At 38.4% G+C, this 21,094-nt stretch overlaps 1 protein-coding gene across 2 annotated transcripts in view; it reads left to right on the top strand.

Moving 5' to 3' along the window:
- The window catches only part of LOC115436924 (ephrin type-A receptor 3-like), a 127,715-nt gene that overhangs the window by 19,333 nt on the left and 87,288 nt on the right, over positions 1-21,094 (top strand). For both annotated transcript variants that reach the window (XM_030159928.1, XM_030159927.1), the window contains exons 2-5: positions 6,858-6,922; positions 16,355-16,555; positions 18,271-18,378; positions 18,976-19,327. In XM_030159928.1, the coding sequence (XP_030015788.1) occupies positions 6,858-6,922; positions 16,355-16,555; positions 18,271-18,378; positions 18,976-19,327 (726 nt within the window). The remainder of the gene's footprint in view (positions 1-6,857; positions 6,923-16,354; positions 16,556-18,270; positions 18,379-18,975; positions 19,328-21,094) is intronic.

The following is a 21,094-nucleotide window of genomic DNA, read 5'->3' as shown; positions in this document are numbered from 1 at the left end:
GTCCGTCGATGAAAGTGTGGGAAACATTTCTGCGTATGTTTCCATGTTTTAATGTCTTGCTGTAGATGGAGTATTTTTAGGTACAGCGGTTGGGTAAAGCCAAAGTAGATAGATTTTTTCCGGTGATGTTTCGCAAGCAGTGAAATTTGGAAATTGCTCCATTGTGGGAATGAAATGTCATATTTGGCGTTCCTACGTGTGTGAGCGAGAGACCGGTCATTAGACTGAATGAGAGCCCATCCTGAGTGACTGAGTGATGAGCTTGGTGTTTTTGTTCCGGCCCAAATCAGGCCAACACCGGGTTTAGATTTCACACACACACAATTTAGCCTATTCCCAGGAGAAAGACAGAAAAAAACAGAGGAAGAAACAAAGAGTTGAGCAGAGTAACGAATGGAAACACGGACTGAGTTGTGGCTTCATGTTTCTTTTGCTTTCTCTTCTGCGTTCACACCAAGGTTATAATAGTTTTGGATTTTTCATTATAGTTTACTTTTATTTAGTTTGACTTTTTTTTCCCCTCTAATTCAGTTAGTTTTAATTAGTTTTTAGAGCAGGATTGCTAGTTTTTATTAGTTTCCGTTATTTTCTAAATGCTTTGTTTTAGTTTAGTTTTAGTTTCTTTATATCTTTTATCTTCTTCGCCGTCGAATTCAAATAAATCCCAGACAGGACTCTGCTGCTTTCTCCCAACTTTAGTCTCCATGTTTCCAGGTAGAGTGGGGATGAAAAGACGACTGTAAACCACAAATGACGAGAAGTGACGGACCGTTAAATATCATATGGTGCCATATCATATGAGGGAAATGAATCGATTTTATATCAATCCGACATTGACAAAGACGAAAACAAAGGAAATTTTATCCAGAATTTTTATACATTTTAGTTAGTTTTGTAAACACACAATACAGTTTCAGTTAGTTATAGTTTTTTTCTTTTAATTATAGTTTTTATTTATTTCAGTTAACGAAAATGTTTTTACAATTCTAGTTTTCGTCATTTTGTTAGTTTTCGTTAACGATAATAACCTTGGTTCACACACACGCACATATACACACAGACACATATACATACTAGTCGCGTCAGCATGCAGGAAGCTATAGTTAATACATAATTGATGAGCCAAGTCATTGATTACGAGTGATAAGTGGTATTGACAAGAGGTGTGAGGAGAGGAAAAAAAGTGTCGATGCATAGGTTTATGTATATGTGCGTTTTCCCAGTGGGCAGGAAAATGGCTTTAGAGGATATAATAGCTTCGATAACACATTAGCTTACTTGTCAGAACTGAAATGTGTGGTCCCTTCAATGAAAAACACCATGACACCAGACATAAAAAGGTCTCTTAATGGATTAATGTAACAAAATTGATTCGGTTGATGTTTTAGTCTCTTAAAGTAAATTTATACAGCATGCACCTTAATTTAAAGTAAATTATTCCTAAGGATGTGCAGATGTATTGGCGGAACATCAGTTGATGACTAATATCAGCTGTTGGTAAATAAGATCCCATTTTATAGATGGAAGTGACTGATGTTCATCTGTTATGTTAACCCTTAAAGATCCAAACATCCACTGGTGAGCAAAATCATTTACTGATATAAAATGTTAAATAGCTGCTGATCCACTAATCCTATCAATATACTGTATGTAAATAATTGGTCTAAAATGCAGTTTGTCATCTTTTCATGGTCATCAGATATGACCCATTTGGACGTTCAGAGGCTCTGTAGTGAATGTGAAAACACTGTCATTTTCTACAACAGTAGTGGCTTTTCCATTGGACATATGCGCAAAACTTTACCGATATTTACTAAATGTCGAAAAAACAGAAGTGCGTAATGTCAGTTTTTCCCTTAAATCACAAATGCAATGATTTGTTTATTTATTATCGCAAGATGACACGAGAAGTCATTCCATAAACATGGCGTTGAACGTAAATATGCTGTTGATTTACAGATATATTCATTATTATTATACATTACCCCTCTATCTCGTACTAAATTAAAAAATGATTGAGTTTCCTGGTGTGTCCACACATACCGTGACATGTTTCTTCTTCTTCTTCTTCACTTGTTGTAATGTCCGTCAACATCTGTTTTTTTTTATTCACCTGACACCTGAAAAACCACCTCCTGCCAGCGCAAAAAGTTTTAATCGAAAAATGAGACTTTTGGCGAAATTGTCGTTTTTCCATTAGGTTAATTTTTATGTGCAAGTTATATTTGCGCAATTTGAGGGTCAATGGAAAAGCGACTATTGATTATCCGGGTAAAACCCATAGAGTTTGATCAATAACAGTGGATGGACACACTTGTTTTTATGTTCAGTTAATGATATATTTTGTTGAAAAAGTCACTTTTTCCTCCATTTTCTCTCTTTTTGATATAATAACCCTCGACTTTAATTTCAGCTTTTATGGACATCAATCATGATTAAATTAAATGTAGAAAAATACCTGATTTTCACTTAAGACTGCAAAATACTGACCAGATTATTAGAGAAAGTATAAAAAAAATATATATAGGAAAAAATCATTTAGGAACTGCCACAAAAGTAGCACTGGGTCTTTATGGGTTAAAGTCAAAGTTGTTTATTGTCATGTTTGATTGAATTTGTGCTCATTCAGAGATAGTGTGAAGAAGGCTTGAAACATTCCAGAGAAGATTTCTTTTACTTGACAGACAGAGGTAATAAATATCGACAAAAACAAACTAAACAAACTGACTTACAACTCTGATTTGTACTGGCATTTGTCCTGAACTTCACACTTGGTACATTTTTTAGGATTCTGATTATCTGTATACTTTGATCCAGTATCTGATAAAATGAATTACAAATGCCCTGCCTATACCATCCATTTAGCAGAACTTATTTATAATTCTTCCAGTTAAGTTACATTTGAGCTGGGAGATTGGACTAAAATATTAAATATAGATATTTTTTCTGGTGCTATGGATGATTTACAATTTTGATCTTTTTCGCAGCTACGTGAACTGACAAAATCTGATTCAAAAATGCTTTTTCTTTACTAAAGCTATATACCATATAGGACTGAAGAAACACATATACAGTTACATTTACAAGAAACAAAGCACAAGAGCAAGAAATGTCTCCAGAGGAATGATCCTGATTTTGCAATTCAAGCATGTTTCACATTTCTCAGCAAGAAAAACCCAAGTTAATTGATTTAATGTGATATATTACAGAGCCCTAAATGACCCCTCATTCAGACATCAGGCAGCAGAAGTGAATAAACATGCTCAATTATTTCTTTAAACAACTAGGCAGCAACTTCACTTCCACATTCAGTGTTGCCCTTTTAGAAACACAAACAAATGAAACAAATCTGCCTTGTCTGAAACAAGACCTGAAGCTATCAAGACTATACTCTGTTATATCTGATATGAGCCTGGCTTGAAAAGTAGTAAATAGTAATTCAGTTAAAGAGAATATTACTGGAATAAATGACCATATTGGTACAATTTAGTAATATCCATATATGTTGTTGAGAGCTTGTAGGCATGCATGAAAATATGTGTGCAAGTCTCTCCATTGGATCCTGAAATCACACGTTATTATGCTATTATGTCCCATTTCTGTATGTCACTCAAATGCCAGTGAACTGAGAACAGTAGAGGTCTGCATGGTCTTTAGTTTCTGTGAATACACACATGGGCTGGACACCTCTGACCTTTTGCTCCTCAGCACCTCTCCTCCTCTGTTTCCTGTTCATCTCATTTAATCATCCATCACTTTATTCTCTTTCACCCTGCTCTGTAGCCTCTCTCTGTTTTATTACACCATTATTTTCTCGCTTTTCTCACACAGATGCCGCAGCGTAGACCCAGGTTGCACGCATGTGCACATAAACACACGCTAATACAGCATGACATGCCACCCCGCTGTCACGGTGTGCTGAGCTGAGGCGAACGGCTAGGATTCAGTTAGGGCTGATGAACAGCATGAGTGTAAGAGGAAAAGAAAGAAGAGGCAAAGATAGAAAAAGAGGAGGCTGGGCCGATTTTACAGTTCCTCTGTTATACCTACAGGCAGTATGGAAACATGGAGAGGCTTGTAAACAGGCACTTTCAACCACTTTCAGTTAATTGATTAGTCTCATTTGCATTCAGGAGCACAAACTCTGTTTATGTTTTACTTTGCAATAGTTTTTATTTCCAGGTCAGTGCTGTTACCTTATAAAAATTGGATAGAATATCAAAGTGTGTCGCTCTAAAGTGATGAAGTTAAATCAGTGATTCAGATGTCTGATCTGATGAGTGGATTGAAAGGATATGTTATGATGGAGGAAGGATAACCTGGGTGAGTCACAGTGTGTGTGTGTGTGTGTGTGTGTGTGTGTGTGTGTGTGTGTGTGTGTGTGTGTGTGTGTGTGTGTGTGTGTGTGATTGAGAGAGAAGAAAGAAAGAAGCAGCGGTCTCTGCAGATGGATACTGATTAAATATTGATGGTCAGCAATGTTGAAGGCTTGATTACGACCTGACTGAGCCAAGCCTCAACAAGCACACACATACGTGCATGCACACTAAAACATGACTCACACACACATACACACACACAGGTGGAGAACCTTTTTCCACATTCTTAGCAGGTTTTCATTATGCCTCCTGCTTGGTCAACCGGCATCTTTCCTCTCTTCACTTTTCATTCTCACCTCCCTACATCCTCCTGCCACTTCCTCTGTCACACTGTTACCGCCAACAGGAAACAACATGTGCATTTCAGAGTCAAAAGTAAATCCACTTTACTGCTGCACATGGCCCCAGATGACCTGCAATGGAAATGCAATGAAAAAATGTTCGCTTGTGTGCGTGATTAAGTTGTTGAAGAACATATTTAACTACTAATGCTAGCCATGAATTTACCAACTAATTCTTTGGTCATGCGTTCATAGAAAGAGAAAAAGGATTTTCCAGATTATCTAAACTACGTGAAACAACTGTTTCTGTTTACTCTTGAAACAATTGCTTTCAAAGCTGTGAGCACCGTGGTTATAATCCTATCCGACTTACACGAAAGTCAGACTGTATTTTTATGGCCACGTGTACATGAATGCCACACAGTCAGGAAATGAAAATGAATTTGATCCACATGAGCATTTTCAAAAAGTTGCAGGAATAATCTCAGAACATTTTAAAACACCAGAAACACAGATCAGATAACCTACTGGACACAGGAATTATCGCAAATTACTCAAATAACTCGCCATCTGAGAATGTACCTAGGAGATAAAATGCAAGAATAGAATCGGCTGTAATTTAGTATTCCTGTTGAATTTACAGTCAATAGTCAAGGGTGACGTCATCTATGCCTCCCAAAAGGTTCATGTGAAAGGGGTGCAACGAATTAGAAAAGTACATGAGCCAGTCAGATAGCAAGTGCGAGTGTCTACATCAGTGATTCTATAAGTCTAATTTTTATCTGTTCATATTATTTCCAAACTAAAACAGTGTCAGCACCATGTGAGAACGTAAGAACACCAGAATAGAGCAGCTGTCGGTACTAAAATCCAAAAAAAAGTGATGCCTTTTGGAACAAAAGTCTATTAATGTGGACACATAGCCCAAGAGAGAAGGTATATATGCCATATATTTCAAGAAATGTGTAAAATTATTTTAAAACATATAGACATATACTTTGGAGTTTTAAAAAAAATTGGGAATAGGTGTGGGTAAGGTGTTTTTTTATACCTTAAACCTTACTCAGGAGAACTAAAAATGGGATGCTAGTGTTTCAGGTACTAACTTTACTGAAACAACAGCAGAAACCTTGGATACATACAGTACCTTATGCAGTACATGGCATCTCTCAGTTAATATGTTTTTGTGAATTATGTGAACTGATCCTTTAACGGACAGTCACTGTGGTCAGCTGGGATACAAAACAGCAACAGATTTCTGTATTGTATTGTTTTATTTTTTTGAATGACAGCAGCTCTGACCAAAATGTGCTGAAATTTAGCCAAACCAACACATGTCTGCTCATAGGCTTAACCGGATTGTGCATGACAGTTAAGACAAAACCTGTGTATTTACCCATATTTTGGTAAAAATGAGACTGTTTGGAACTTAATAATACAAAATAGATGTTTATTATGAGGTAGAAATGGTTTAGGATTTTCCTATCACCAAACACCTGTCACTACTGGAATCCACCAGCTCACCTTAGCATTTGTTCCTGAGGAATGAAACTGCAAAATCACAGTCACTAAATAATAATATACAAGGACTGATATGAGGGCTTATTTCAGTTGTTTCATCAGTTTAATGTTTAGAGAATAAAATCAACTTTTTTGTGTTGATGTTGCTTCCTTTTTGGTGACTTTTGGTCCCCTTGAATCCTCACAGCTGCAGCACAACCAGTAATCCTAAAGTTGAAATTATAGGTTTACCACTTCTTGGTGATTCCACTGCTGTTGTACTTAAACACAACAAAGGACACTTGTAGAAGTTTATTCAGTGTGTTCAACGCATCAATATGTCTGCACTAGCCTTGAAAGAAATACTGTCAGAGAAATAAAAGTGAACTTAAAGACTTTTTTACCTCTGCCAAGGAGGTTATATTTTTGCCAGGGTTTGTTTGTTTGTTTGTTTGTTTGTTTGTCTGTCCATTAGTGTGCAACATAACTCAAAAAGTTATGGACAGATTTGGATGAAATTTTCAGGGTTTGCTGGAAATGGGATAAGGAAGAAATTATTAAATTTTGGTGGTGATCAGGAGTGGGGGGGCCCACGGGGGGGCCACTGATCAGCCTTGGCGGAGGTCTGCGCTCTCCGAGTGCTTCTAGTTTCAGTATGTGAATGCTCATGTATTTCTTTTCTATCCTCTTCTTACAGTTACGTTGCTGGACTCCATGTCAGCTTTGGCCGACCTGGGCTGGGAGGCTTACCCTAATGAGGGGGTGAGTATATGCAGCACAAACCAAACACACACAAACACCCAAACCAAAATCATCCCTGGCACTACAAGTATAAATCTGATCACAACGAGCAGTTGCGTTGTCATGTTTTATTTTCAGGGAACAAACCAGGGCTCCGACAGCACTGGAGTGTGTGTTCTACTGTAGAGAGTGCTGGGTTGTTGTGCACTCCCTGCTAAATCGGGAGTCTGCAGGGGGAATTTACAAATTATTTCCGCTGCGCTGAAATCACTGTGGCACTGGAGCCTCTATTTATTACGGGTTGCGATTTTGGGATGGAGCGAGGGGACGGGGTGTAGGGGTAAATATTCTTACGTAAGAGATGATGGTCTGTGCATGTTGGGGTTATTTGCATGTGTGCATGTGTGTGTGGTGGGGGTTGTGTAACCAGGCTTTTGCAGGTAGAGAGACCAAGGGAGTCTGGAGTGCAGCCACGATGCATCAGAAAATGACAACAGAGACATGAGAGGACAGGAAGGGGGTGAGAGCGTAGAGAGTGAGAGCGATGCAGAGTATTCATTGCACAACCTAAGAGTGGGTTGTGTATGTCACTCAACACAGCAACTAGCACAGGAAGCTGTTGAATGCACTGAATTAATTCTATTTCCCCTTGAGCCACACTGCCTCTCCGCCATTCAGCATCAGTGTGTTAAATTGCAGCATGCCACACGCAGTTTCATGGTTGTGCGCAGCAGAGAAGCAGGGTTAGAGCTAAAGTAAGCAGAGCTGAGAGAGGTTGTTTTCTCACAATCAAGGGTATCAAGTTCACGTAATTGAAATGGTCTGATTGTGTAGCCGTATAGTGTTTGTTTATGTTTTCTTCGCTTACAGAAGTACAAAATGTATTCCATCTGGAGCTAAGCTAAGAACTTCAATCTAATTTTGAAAACCAAAGAGGACACAAGTTATTTTTATTGGAAGTATGGTTCACTGAGGTTGCTTAAGCATGCCATCGAAAGGAACATATGTTGTTAGTTTACCCTCAGAGTAAAGTTTTGCCCGAATCGGATACGTATACTATATAAACTGTCCTGCATATCTTATTAACTGTCAGGTAGTCAGGCCTCTACCTGGAAAAAAGAAAACTTTATAAAATGTTAAGTACCATTACCAATAAAACTAGACATTTCAGGACTTGATGAGTCTGTTAAATAAATCCTGAGATCACAGAGTATCCATGGAGACTTTGTTAGAGGAAACATTGTTTGTTTGAGTTTACTCTTGGTTGGGTCAAGAACCGGCTCTATCAGCTGCTTTATCTGACTGAGGAAATTGTTATATTGAATAAAGCTGGTTAAGCCTTTGCTTTCATGGTTGTAGTCATTCGGTCTTGCGGTACATGAAAGTGATGCTATCTTCTTCCTAAAATAAGCATGATCCTCCTCCTCTTTATTTTTATTTTTTTCTGTGCGGCTGCTAATAGAGGCACGCAGACTTTCAAAGTGAGCTATGACTTTGCCATGAAATTAAAGTCATGCTTCTTTTTAACAGCTAGAAGGCAGACATGCTTGAAAAAACTTTAACTAATGACAAGCAAACTGCTAGAGGTGAACTGAAAGAGTAGAAATAAGAATCTGCTGTGTACTGATTTAGACAGTCGGTAAAAAAAATTACAAATTAGTTGTGACACGGCACTATTTTTACAGCTCAACTGCTGTTAGAACTGAAAGCTCTGCTGTAAGAAACCTCTTCCTTATAGAAATATTTTCATTTTTCAGTGCCCTTTGGTTTAGATGGAACTTGGTTGTGCATGTATCTCTGTTGTGCTATGAATGAAACAGGTTCCCTCAGAGATCTAAGACGATGCCAGACAAAATATATAAGAGTTAGTCTGCTGGAGACAGGAGCTGGTGCTTAGGTATGTGTTAGGGCTGGGCGATCTGGCCAAATGATCATATGATGATGTAGAATTGGGATGTAATATCTGAATATTTTTTTAACCAGAAGTGAGAAAGTGAGTAAGTTACAGATGGTACGGGGTCTCTGGTGGGCTTAGGCTTTAGTATGATGCCTTTTTGTAGATAATTGACTCTTAAAACTCTCCTTTTTTAAACCATCTGGACTTATTTGATTAATTGAAGTTTTGCTTTATGAAAATAGCAAAAAATACATAAATGTCAAATGTCTGGAGACTTTTCTTACGCCATAGAACTTGAAATTGCCATCTGTTTTCTTCTTGTAATATACTAATTGTGAGTATGTTCGTACAGTTGAATATGGCATATATACAGTTTTAGTCAAGAAAGTGCATTTTTATTAGGGATGCACCGATACCGATACCAGTATCGGGCATCGGCTCCGATACTCAGTGTGTGTACTCGTATTCGTACTCGTAAAAGTAATCCGATACAAATGCACCAATACCACTTACGGCCGTGTGACATTCACAGTTCAGTGCAGCAGGTACACAGCGGTGGAATAATGTGAGGGGAGTGTGAAGAGTGTGGAGATTTTTCAAAATAAATAACGGTGATAAAAGTAACGCTGACTGCAAGTAACGTTACAGACACAGACAGATACGGACGCAGAGTTCTGTCCGTCCTCTGCGTACATTCCATCCGTTTTCCAGGTACTGGCGGATGCGTACCCAGACGGAGAATACCACCGGGAGTATGGAGCGGTGCGGACCACCGCCAGCGGAAGTGAAAACGAAACTTATCACTTATTTCTCTTTTCTCTACCTGCTGAAGCTAAGCTGTTAAACCTTATCAGAGAAAACGTTGCAATATTAGTATCACATTAGTGTTGCTTCTGTCGTCTCTTTACTCTTCTTCGTGGTATTTGTCCAGTATGGTTAATTAAGAGCGGCGCCCCCTGGTGGATTAATTGAGAAACGTTCATTCCAACACATTAAATGTCAGTAGCAGCACTTTGTTCCAGTCAGACTAATGACAACGACAATAAAGCACATTTACAAAAGGAACTAAGAACTGGAATGGGATTATTAAGTACTCGTATCGGTACTCGGTATCAGCAAGTACTCAAATGTAAGTACTCATACTCGTACTTGGTCTGGAAAAAAGTGGTATTGGTGCATCCCTAATTTTTATTCTAGTTGTGGATTCAGTTCATGATGATTCGTGATAGTCGAAGTAAACTCTGTTCACATTTTCTTAACTGTGCTCCATACATCTGTGCTGCGGGGGTTTCCATTGAATATCTAGACTATAATGGCCTGCTATAGTCTAATTTCTCTCTACAGTTTCATAATAACCAGAACATATTCTTACATTTCTCATAATAACCTAAAAGTTCTCTAATGTTGTGTTTCACATCATTGCTTCTGTATCTGCATAAACCAGACTTACTGCATATTGGACATCTACAACCACATAGTGTTTGTCTCTCGCTATGTGAAGTCCACATTTTGTCATTATTTCCTCAGTGGTAGCACATCTTTACTCAAGCTCCTGCAGGTTAAAGTAGACTTTTTGTGCTGACAGACTCCAAGGAATCACTATAAACAGACTTAGACTTTGTAGCTCTGCAACATTAATGCTACAAATGTGATCTGTATGATGCTTCTTCAGTAAAGGAGATCAAATGGTGAATTAAGATTTTCCACTATATAAGATTATGTGTTAATTTGGATCTAATGCTGTATTCATGGACATGCTTTGTGAATCACATTTGATGAGGAGAAAAGGGAAACAGAGTGATGTAGGAGCGAGAAGGGAAGGTGGCAGGGATACAAGGTCTTATGTTTCATATAAGGAGGGATTATCTAGTTGACCTTTGAACTTTAAGACTGAAGATTTGGCTCAACAAGAGGCATTTCCCACCAATCCGAGCCCACTGTCTACCCGAATTTGTGTAAAACCACACTTGACCCTCGGAGGTCACATTTAATCCAAGCCGTGCAGGGCCGGATATGCCTGAGACTGAGTGGAGCGACCCACTTCTGTCACCAGGCAGGGGTGTTCCTCGTGAGGGACATAAAACAGATACGTCCTAATGATGTTTGAAAATGGGAGGCCCCACAGCATCTCTCCTCAGCCCACATGGTTCCCCCTTTACTCCGTCCTCATCTTCCATTTCTGTTTTCTCTCCCTCCCCTTCCCGTCACTAAGCCAGAGCGTGTTCCAAAGTTTTTAGGCCAATTATGTCCTCGTAGGTGTACCCATCAGATGATTGCAAAAAGGAGGGATATTATGTTGAGCTGGTGAATGGTTGAACTTAAACCCTGATCCGACGTCTCTGCTTCACTTCAAAGCAATCAGGCAGGTTCGACGCTGATTGGCTGAGGTGATTGAGGGTTCAGGGAGGAGGGTTATTTTCTGAATGCTAATTGGTATTCAGACTGAACCAACGCAGCCCTGCTTTACTTAATGTGTGTGTTTATGTGTGTGTGTGTGTGTGTGTGCATATATAGACATGTGGATTCCGACTTAAATTTAGAGAGCAAGAGAGGGGGCTTAACCTCTTCAGCCATGTGTTTTCAGTAGGATTTTCCCTCTTGGGGCTGGTGTATCATGAGCAAATCTGCAGAAGAACAGGTTGTGTTGGTGTTCATAAACACACCTGTGCTTTTCACCAGGCAAAGTGACAATGAACAGACTCGCCAACAAGGGAAATAAGTCGCTCACCAGGAAGTGGCAGTAATCCAGCCACTCCAAACTCTGCGTACAAAGAAATAAACAAAGACATCATAAAGCCCTCTTTATCCCTCAATGACTATTCCCATAAATGCTTTAATCACCACTCCCTGGGGACTTAGTTTGGTGTGCATGTGTGTGTATAGTGTGTGCATGTGTGGGTGGGTGTGTGTGACCGTCCTGTGATGTCCGACTGGTCTCAGCTCTGCACAGATGGGTCTATTTAGCTGCCAGGCGCGCCTGTAATTTTCAAACATTCATTCCTCTCTTTTCTTTTCTTTCTCTCTCTTTCTCTGTCTTAGTCCCTCTGTCTCCTGTTTTGTTTTTTATTGAATCACATGCGGTTGATCACAGTGACTCTCAGTTGTTGTGTACACATAATGTCGAGCAGCATTTCAGTGATACGTCCTTTATATGTAATCTTCAAACTCTGAATTGGCTGTCAGAGACATTTGTCCCAGCTGACTTCAGCAGCTTAAACAATCTTCAGCCTCCTCTTCCTCTCCGTCTATTCCCATTTCTTTGTTTCTGTATTTGAAGGACTGTTGGGTCAGGATCAAGAGAGAGCTGGTTTTGTTCAAGCTCCAAAGCATACACAGTAGACCTTTCAGTGAGCGCTATAGAGATTAAAAGCATCTGAGTGTTTGAGGGAGCTGGAGAGTGTATGCAAGTCAATGTGAGAATGTATGTTTTTCTGCTCAGGACTTTGAAATGCACCAAGCTTTTGCCGGTTTGTTGGGCCATCGCATCATATTAACATCAAGAATCCAAACGTAGATTGAACCCCACTTGTCTCATAGATTCTTTTTGCCTTTTTGCTGAGTTGTTTGCATTTATGTTGGACTGTCTTCTCTCTTTCCATCTCTGCGCATCTACCTACTTTTGCATCGGTAAGGGTGAGAGGTAGTTACTCCTGTAGGGCTTGGTATGCATCAGGTGTGTATGATGCACATATATGTATGATGTATGTTTTCAGAGCCGTATTTGGACGTGTATTTGCATGGCTGAACTTCTGTAAGATGATATGTGCTCATCACTCTGGAGCTTAAAGTCTCAGTCTTAAGATGATGACAGGAGCTCAGAACAAAGATGGTGGTCCTCTCATCCCTAACCACAATTGAGGACTCATCCAGTTGTGTGTGTGTGTGTGTGTGTGTGTGTGTCTGTGCACATCTGTGTGGAGACTTTGGAGTGTGTATCCAAGAGAATCCAGTTAGCTTCCCCTTGAATGGATCAGATATCTTGAGACACTGAAACCACATTGGTTTATTTTCATTTTCTTTAAGGAATAGAAATATGCTTTCTGTGTGTGTGTCTATGGTATATCTGCGTATATGTGTGTATGTGTGTGTGTCTATGTGTGTGCAGATAGAAATGTTTTCCTGCTCATGCGAGAAGTGTTCTCAATTACTGCCTTAGTCAGAAGTGGAAACAGATGGTAGCAGATGACGGGAGACAAAGTAGCTCTGTCCTACCTACTCCTTCTCACTCGCTCTCTACTTCTTTCTCTCTGTCTCTCTTGCATACACACTTATACACACACTCCTACCTCTTAAGTGCTAAATAACGCATTCCCTTTACAAAAATATACTCACTCAATGCGCACGTGCAGCAGAGACAAAGACAGTCCTTCAGTCATCTGGACACAGATCATCACTCATAATCACTCAGACATGAAAACAGAACATGCAGGATAGGATTGGTTTGCACTGAAGCAAACTTCATTGAACCAGAGCCCAGTTTCTCATGAGTAGTCACTAGTCAGAGCTCTCCTTTGTCCATTGACCAGTAATTAAACCAGATGATCTTACAGCTGAGTTGTGTTGATGTCAAACTGGCCCTCTGCTTCTTGAATGAAACTCTACTCCGGCTGGAGGGTTGAGTCTCGGTCTTTGATTTGAAATTTATGCTTTAGTTGAATGGATTTTCCAGTCAGTGCAAACAGTCCTCAGCAGCCCTCACTTTTCCTGTTTCCTTTTTTCTTTCATTGCATTTTTTCAATCCTCTCATGCATTTTCTGCCCCTTCACTTCCTTTACTTCTCTGCTATATCACTTTCCTAACTTCTCAATCGAGTATATTTTCTTCCCCTCTCTTTCTTACTGCTGTCACAACATCGAAATTTGAGATGATGATGGATTGTCATACAAAAAAATTGCAGTTTAAAATATTTTCTACCCCCTTAACTTTGTCATCTCTTTAGTATCAGAGTAATGCTGCTTTTCAACCTTCACTGAGGTTTAAGTGAGCCAAAGTGATGCTAAACATGATGTAAAATCATTGTGGGTTAACCTCAAATTGTTGCTGCATCAATATGTATGTTTATCAGTATCTTCTGATGTGCCAAGTTAGCAGAAAATCTTTGAAAATGTCAGGGCAAATTTCCAAGTAGTCTCTATCTGATAAAACGACAGCAAATTTGAAGTCTACAAAACACTTTTCTTACTTGGAAAAAAAAGGAAAAGGAATTCTAATTTAGAGTTAGAAGTCAATCCTGGTGCTGCGGTTGAGCTGAAGACAATCTGATGAAAGTTTATGTGTGTTGCTATGACGATCAGCTGTTCTGATAAACGTGCAACGTGCTGATTCCAAAACGTGCCAAATCGAGCTACGTGTAGGTGTGCTAAGGTGATTCCATCAGTGGCACAATAATAGTTCGAGAAAGGAAGTGCCATTTATAGACATACAGTATGACAAATGACAAATGACAAAGACGTTCATTCATTTGTTCATCTTTCATTTTCCCAACTGCTTAGTCCTCAATAAGGTCACAGGGCTGCTGGAGCCTATCCCAGCTACCAGTAGGTGAAGGCGGGGGACACCCTGAACGTGTCGTCAGTTCATCACAGGGTCAATACATACAGATGAACAAACATTCACACCTACATTTGACTTAGAATGACCGATTAACCCATTAACGTGCATGTCTTTGGATGGTGAGAAGAAGCTGGAGAACCCAGGGAGACACAAAGAGAACATGCAAACTCTAGACAGAAAGGGAAAAAAAAAGACAAATGAATTATATTTTTGTTTAGTGATCCATTTAACTCATGATTAGAGGAATGGAGTGCAACAAGATGATGTAATTAACCCTCAAAGATTCAAACAGCTACTGGGAACCAAAACCAACCGAAAATCTACTGATCTAAAATGATTAACAACTATTGATCCACTAATCCTATCAATACATGTAAATAATTAAGGTAAAATGCAGCTTGTCATCTTTTCATGGTCATCACATATGACCCATTTGGACGTTCAGAGGCTCTGAAGTGAGCGTGGAAACACCGTTATCTGCTGCAACATTGATTCACCATTAAAACCCATGGAGTTTGATAAATGGCAGAGGTTGTAGGTGGTTGTTTTTATATTCAGTTAATGATATATTTTGCTGAAAAAGTCACTTTTTCTTAAGCTTTCTATGATATAATAACCTTTGAATTTATTGTGAGTTTTTATGAATATCTACATGATCAGTGAATTAAATATAGGAAAATACATGTTTTACACTGAAAAATGGTAAAAAAAAAAAAAAACACCAAAAAAAAAAAAAAAGGATAATGTAATAAATGGTGACAAATCACTTAAGAAAGGTTAAATGGAGAGAAAAAAATAATTTGGGAGCTGCCACAAAAGTACCACTGTCTTTATGGGTTAAAAGAGCCCTTGTAAATAATCAATCAAAATGTTTTCCTGAGTGTTTTTATTCCTCTTTAGGCATGAAAAAAACAAGGCAATTGAAAATGTTCTTCTGAAAATAAATAAATTAAAGAATTAAATAAAAATAACAAAAAAAATTAAAAATTAAAAAAAAAAAAAAAAAAACATTAAAAAAATAATAATAATGAAAAAAAAAATCTTATGAACCTATTTTTCATGAAGTTGCAAAAATGTCCACTCAGCTGGACACCACACGTTTAATTTTTGACACACAGAAACATGTATTTACTGATAAATTGTGTGAAAACTATGGGGAGGGCTTGTGATTCTGGGGGTTTATGCTGAGGAGAGATCTACATAATGTTACCAATTCATGTCAGAAAAGATATATAGTGTCTTAAAACTTTAATAAAGATATGTGTAAAATAAAACAAACAAACAAAAAAAACAACGAAAAGAACAACAAAATCCATGAATATACAAGAGAACAGCTGTAGAATAGCTGTCTACTGTGGTGACCAGTATGCATGAAAGGGTTAATTTTTGATGCAAAGAAATATGTATTTACTGATACTCTGTGTGAAAACTATGACATAATTTCTTAAATGTTTTTAATCTGATGTTTTGTCACATTTTAACATACTTTATGGAGATTATATGCAAAAAAAAAAAAAAAAATAATGTTAATGACAGTCTAACAGCAATAACAGCCGCCTGATTCACACTCAAACATGTTACTACAGGTCAGGTTTATCAAAAACAGCAAAGTTACAGTACTGGGATGAATGGCAGTGTATGAGATGATGCATAAGCTTCCATTGTGTTGGCTGATATGGAACTAAAACTAAATCCATGAAAATACAATAAGAGAACAGCTGTACAATAGCTGTCCACTGTAGTGACCACTATGCATGAAAGGGTTAATTGAGGTGAAATGAGACGGTTATGTGAAATAATCAGAATTATTTCAAACAACTGTGTCACGGAAATAATATAATAGTCACACACCCTACTTATCTGTTACTATGTGTTTTAAAATGATATTGACCATTCCGAAATTGTGGTGAAGACACGAAAGTAAAGGTATTCCAGTACGCGTACATGTTTCATCTAATATTCACAACTTTTTCCTTTGTCTTTCTATCTCCTTTGTCTCTCAGTGGGAGGAGATCAGCGTGATGGATGAGAGGAACACCCCGATGAGAACCTATCAGGTGTGTAATGTGATGGAGGCCAATCAGAATAACTGGCTGAGGACACGCCACATCAGCCGAGAAGGAGCACAGCGGGTCTACATTGAGATCAAATTCACCCTGAGGGACTGCAACAGCCTGCCTGGGGTCCCTGGTACCTGCAAGGAGGTCGGCATCATTTAACACACTCTGCATACTCAATTTTTAACACAAAGGCACGACGAGACAGACACTTTTGAATTCTTTGGAGATGTCATAGAAGTGATTAATGTTATTCATGATTTTTTTCAGTTCATTTTATGCCACTAATAACGGATAAACGTAAAAAAAAAGTGCCACTGTGGTTAAATCAATGATGTTAAAATGTGGTTTTGTCAAATATTAAAAGCTAAGCACCAACAACGTCTCAAATGATGGAAAATAATGTGGAATTTAAGCAGCTCTGTTAGTTTCATCCAGTTGTTTTTATACAGGGGAATGAAAATGCAAAATGATCACAGTCAACCCAACTGTACGTGTAGATTAAAGGGCTGCTGTTTTGCTGCTGCATTTGTGCTGCAGGGCATTTTTGCTCTTGGCAAACAAGACATCAACTAGTATTATGGCTGTTTTCTACCTGTGTGGAAAATCTTTTTCAGGAAGCAAGGAAGTAAACAGATACAGTCCTTTTTTTGGAGCCCAATAGTACAGTCTTAGAGAATATATTTTTACTCTGCAGTACATCCTTTGGGATAAAAATAAGAATGTTATCTGCATTTCCATGTATTTTTTTGTAAAGTACAGCTTAATAGTTGCACATTGAAGTTTTGATTAAATTAACTACATTAATCTCTTGTAATTGTATTTAGAGTTTGAGCAAACCCACTAAAACCGCTAATTTACTTTAATCTAGTTTTATTAAAACGCCTGATCTTCATGTTTTTTCTGATTCAATTACTCTGTATTGTTTATTTTGCCGTTTCTTTTTGCCAGTGCTCAACATGCAGACATTTATGACAGAATGTAGTCTAACCTCAAGAAAGAGAGCCTGTCAAGTGATTTTTGTCTTCCAAGTAAGGCTGATTACAAGACTGTTTCTTGTGGAATGCCTAAATTGTATTTAGATAATAGCTCATACATATGAACATCTTGGAAGTGGTAGTGAAGTGAAAACTCACATTTCACAGCCAAAGCCGCCCACAACAGCAAAGTATGGGTTACGAGATTGAAAGATGTAAACAATATGAATTGCTAGTCGTAAATTCAGTGCTTAAAATAGACTTTACTATTAAAAAGCTAGACAACTGGACCCTTTAAATACAGACATTAAAATGGAAAAACAGAAAATAGAAAAAGGCGTTTCTCATTTATAGTGCACAAAACAAACTGAGGTTATTACACGTTAAAGGTTGAGAAAAAGATAAACAGAGAAGACGGGATAAGAATAACATGAGAGAACAGGAAAGGCTGAAACAGACGATGCTCCAGAGGTTTTTTTGTGGCTCCTCATATATTTTAACTTGTGATATACTTTTTTTTACAGTCCCCCTTTCTCTCATATCAGCCTGATATGACTCCTCTGTATTCATTCGTCTATCCTTTGTGTGCTTTCTGCACCTTGTCACTCTCATTACTTCTGCAGAATGAACGGTGGGAATCATATGAGACAGAATAGAGCTGCAGTTTTGTGAAACTTCAGTGCTGCTGACTGGTCATCGAGACAGATGGACTGAGATTTGAAGAGAAACAGCAGAATAACTAGCGCACCACTGGGGCCCTGTTAAATTCTCACACTGGAAGGACTTTCTCACTTTAATCTGTCTTGTTTTACTTTGCATTTTATTTTCTTGTCTGAAAACGTCCATTTCTAAAGTCTGACAAATGGCTGACACTTTGTTCTGCAGACATTCAACATGTACTACTATGAGTCCAACAATGCCAACCTATGGTTCATCAAGGAAAGCCAGTATATGAAGATTGATACGATCGCTGCTGATGAAAGCTTTACACAGGTATTAACTGTACACACGGACATACTTTACATCGACTGTTTGCACATATGAAGGCACAATATAAAACTCAGAATAACTTCGCAAAATAATGCATTTAATGTCAGTATGGCCTATTAACTGTCTATGAATTAAATGTCACCATCCATTATAGTCTGCCAATTTATACCATGGCAGATTTTGTCTATCTTTCCCCCATTTTTTAGAAAAAAGAATGACTGTCTATCACTCACATAATTATACTTATTTTGGAATTGAGCTCTGTCTGTCTGCATATCCCATTTCAGAGTAACAGTTCATTTTCATTAACAGATAGTCACTATTTGCCACCTACTCTAAGGAAATTAATATGGGTTTAAATCTGGGTTAAATTTAAGTAGTTATTTTACTCAGTCTTCTTGGGAGTATGTCAGGATAGAGAGAACATAATGATTTCATAATGTTTCTGAAATGCAGACAGCTGAGTCACAGACTGCAGCATTCTACAAATTTAGAATAATATCTTTTTAGGAATGAAACCCCACAGTATATGATTCCAGTAATATCTGTGCCACTTCCTTTCAAATGGAGTAATGCAAGTGTAACAAACCCTGTCCACAGGTGGACGTAGGTGACCGTGTGTTGAAGCTGAACACCGAGGTGCGGGACATCAGCAACCTGAGTAAAAAGGGTTTCTACTTGGCCTTCCAGGACCTGGGGGCCTGTATCGCCCTGGTCTCGGTCAGGGTCTTCTACAAGAAGTGTCCTCTCACTGTGCTTAACTTGGCCCAGTTCCCTGACACAATAACAGGCGGAGACACAGCACTGGTGGAGGTCCACGGTGTGTGCGTGAATGCCTCTGAGGAGTTTGAGGCTCCCAAAATGTACTGCAGTGCAGATGGAGGTTGGCTTGTTCCTATCGGGAGGTGTGTGTGCAAACCAGGCTTCGAAGAAAACAAGGACGTCTGCCAACGTAAGTGGGCTGGGAAGTATTTGTAATGTGTGAATATGTGTGTGTTGGTGACGGCATGTGTGCAACAAAGAACAAAGAAGGACAAATTAAGAAACCTAAAGATAGAAACCTGCGTATGGTGCTGTCATGTGTTTGTGTTTGTGCCTGTGTGTAAAGAAAGTGCCTTTTCTACTCAATGAACACCTGCAGGTCGTGTTCTACAGTGTGTAGCAGTGTGTTGTACGCAAGAAAGGCCGTTGACATATGAGGATTCCTCAGGAGACAGACGGTCTATGAAGTTTTGCTGTGACACTGAATGATTTATGAATGGTGTGTAATGATATGTAATGGGTTGTGATTTAATTTTATTGACTTTGATTAACTTAATTGATTCCTTAGAGAAAATCCAATTGCATTTTGGCTCAAATGAGATCAAATATAATTAAAGTTAAAACAAGTGATTATATGATTTACAGAACAGTTATAGACATAAGAAGAAACATACACACTAAGTCATGTCTGTTTCAGATGTTCAGTCTATCTGTTATACAGTCTAATGCATAGGTGTCAAACATGTAGCCCGGGGGCCAAATCCGGCCCCCCTAAAGGGTCCAGTCCGGCCCCTGGGATGAATTTGTGAAATGAAAAAAATTACACTAAGACATTAACAATTATTTTAGTTCAGGTTCCACATTCAGACCAATTCAGTCTCATAATAACCTATAAATACTCACAACTTTAAATTTTCTCTTTGTAAATGTAAATGTTTTCATGTATTTACACTGAAACTAAGTATAGTTTTGCAAAAAATCTGAATAACCTGAACAAATATGAACAACCTGAAATGTCTTAAGAGAAGTGCAATTTTAATAATATTCCACCTGTTACTAAATATTTTGTGTATCTGTAGATTCACTGTGATCTGGAAGTTATAATGAACATGTGGAAATGAAAAACTAAAGCATAATAGTGTTAAAATTACAATTTTTTTCAGTTTGTTCATGTTATTCACATTGTTTGAAAGGATACTTTGTACATGTAAACATTTTCATAATGTAATTTTACTTTTCTTACTGTAAAACATAAAGAAAAGTTTGGAGTTGACATTATTTATATATTATTATGTTATTATTTTACTGGTTCGGCTCACTTCAGATCAAATTTAGCTGAATGTGGCTCCTGAACTAAAATGAGTTCGACATCCCTGGTCTAATGGCATATTTACTGCTGTCCTTTTGACTGTTTCAGACTAGTATGAGGTTAGGAAGTCCGGGTTTAACCCTGAATTTTCAGTGTCACAATAGTGTTCCACTTTTTTTACTCATGTAAATCGTCATGCCAACTTATGCTACGCACCCACCCTTATTGAGACAGGTTATGTTTGAGAAAGTGTAAAGAAGCCATTCAGTTCTCTTGGGAAATGGCCTTACCATTCTTAGCAGATCCGTCATATCTCAGTGAAAAGATCTGAAAGAGTCTTACAGGAAGGCACTTCTTAGACCAGGGGTGTCCAATCCTGGTCCTAGAGGGCCGGTATCTTGCATGTTTTAGATATTTCCGTCTTCCAGCACACCTGATGGTCATTATCAGGCTTCTACAGAGCTGGATGATAGGCTTATCATTTGAATCAGCTGTGTCGGAAGAGGGATACATCTAAAACATGCAGGATACCGGCCCTCGAGGACCAGGATTGGACACCCCTGTCTTAGACGGTCTCTGTATGTGCAATAAAACACTAAAACAGAGGCTTTTTAATATTTTTTTCTATTTGTTTGTAGACTGTTTAAC

The sequence above is a fragment of the Sphaeramia orbicularis genome, chromosome 17, assembly GCF_902148855.1.
Source record: "Sphaeramia orbicularis chromosome 17, fSphaOr1.1, whole genome shotgun sequence".
In the NCBI taxonomy this organism is placed as follows: Eukaryota; Metazoa; Chordata; class Actinopteri; order Kurtiformes; family Apogonidae; genus Sphaeramia; species Sphaeramia orbicularis.
This window is presented reverse-complemented; position numbering and strand designations above follow the sequence as displayed.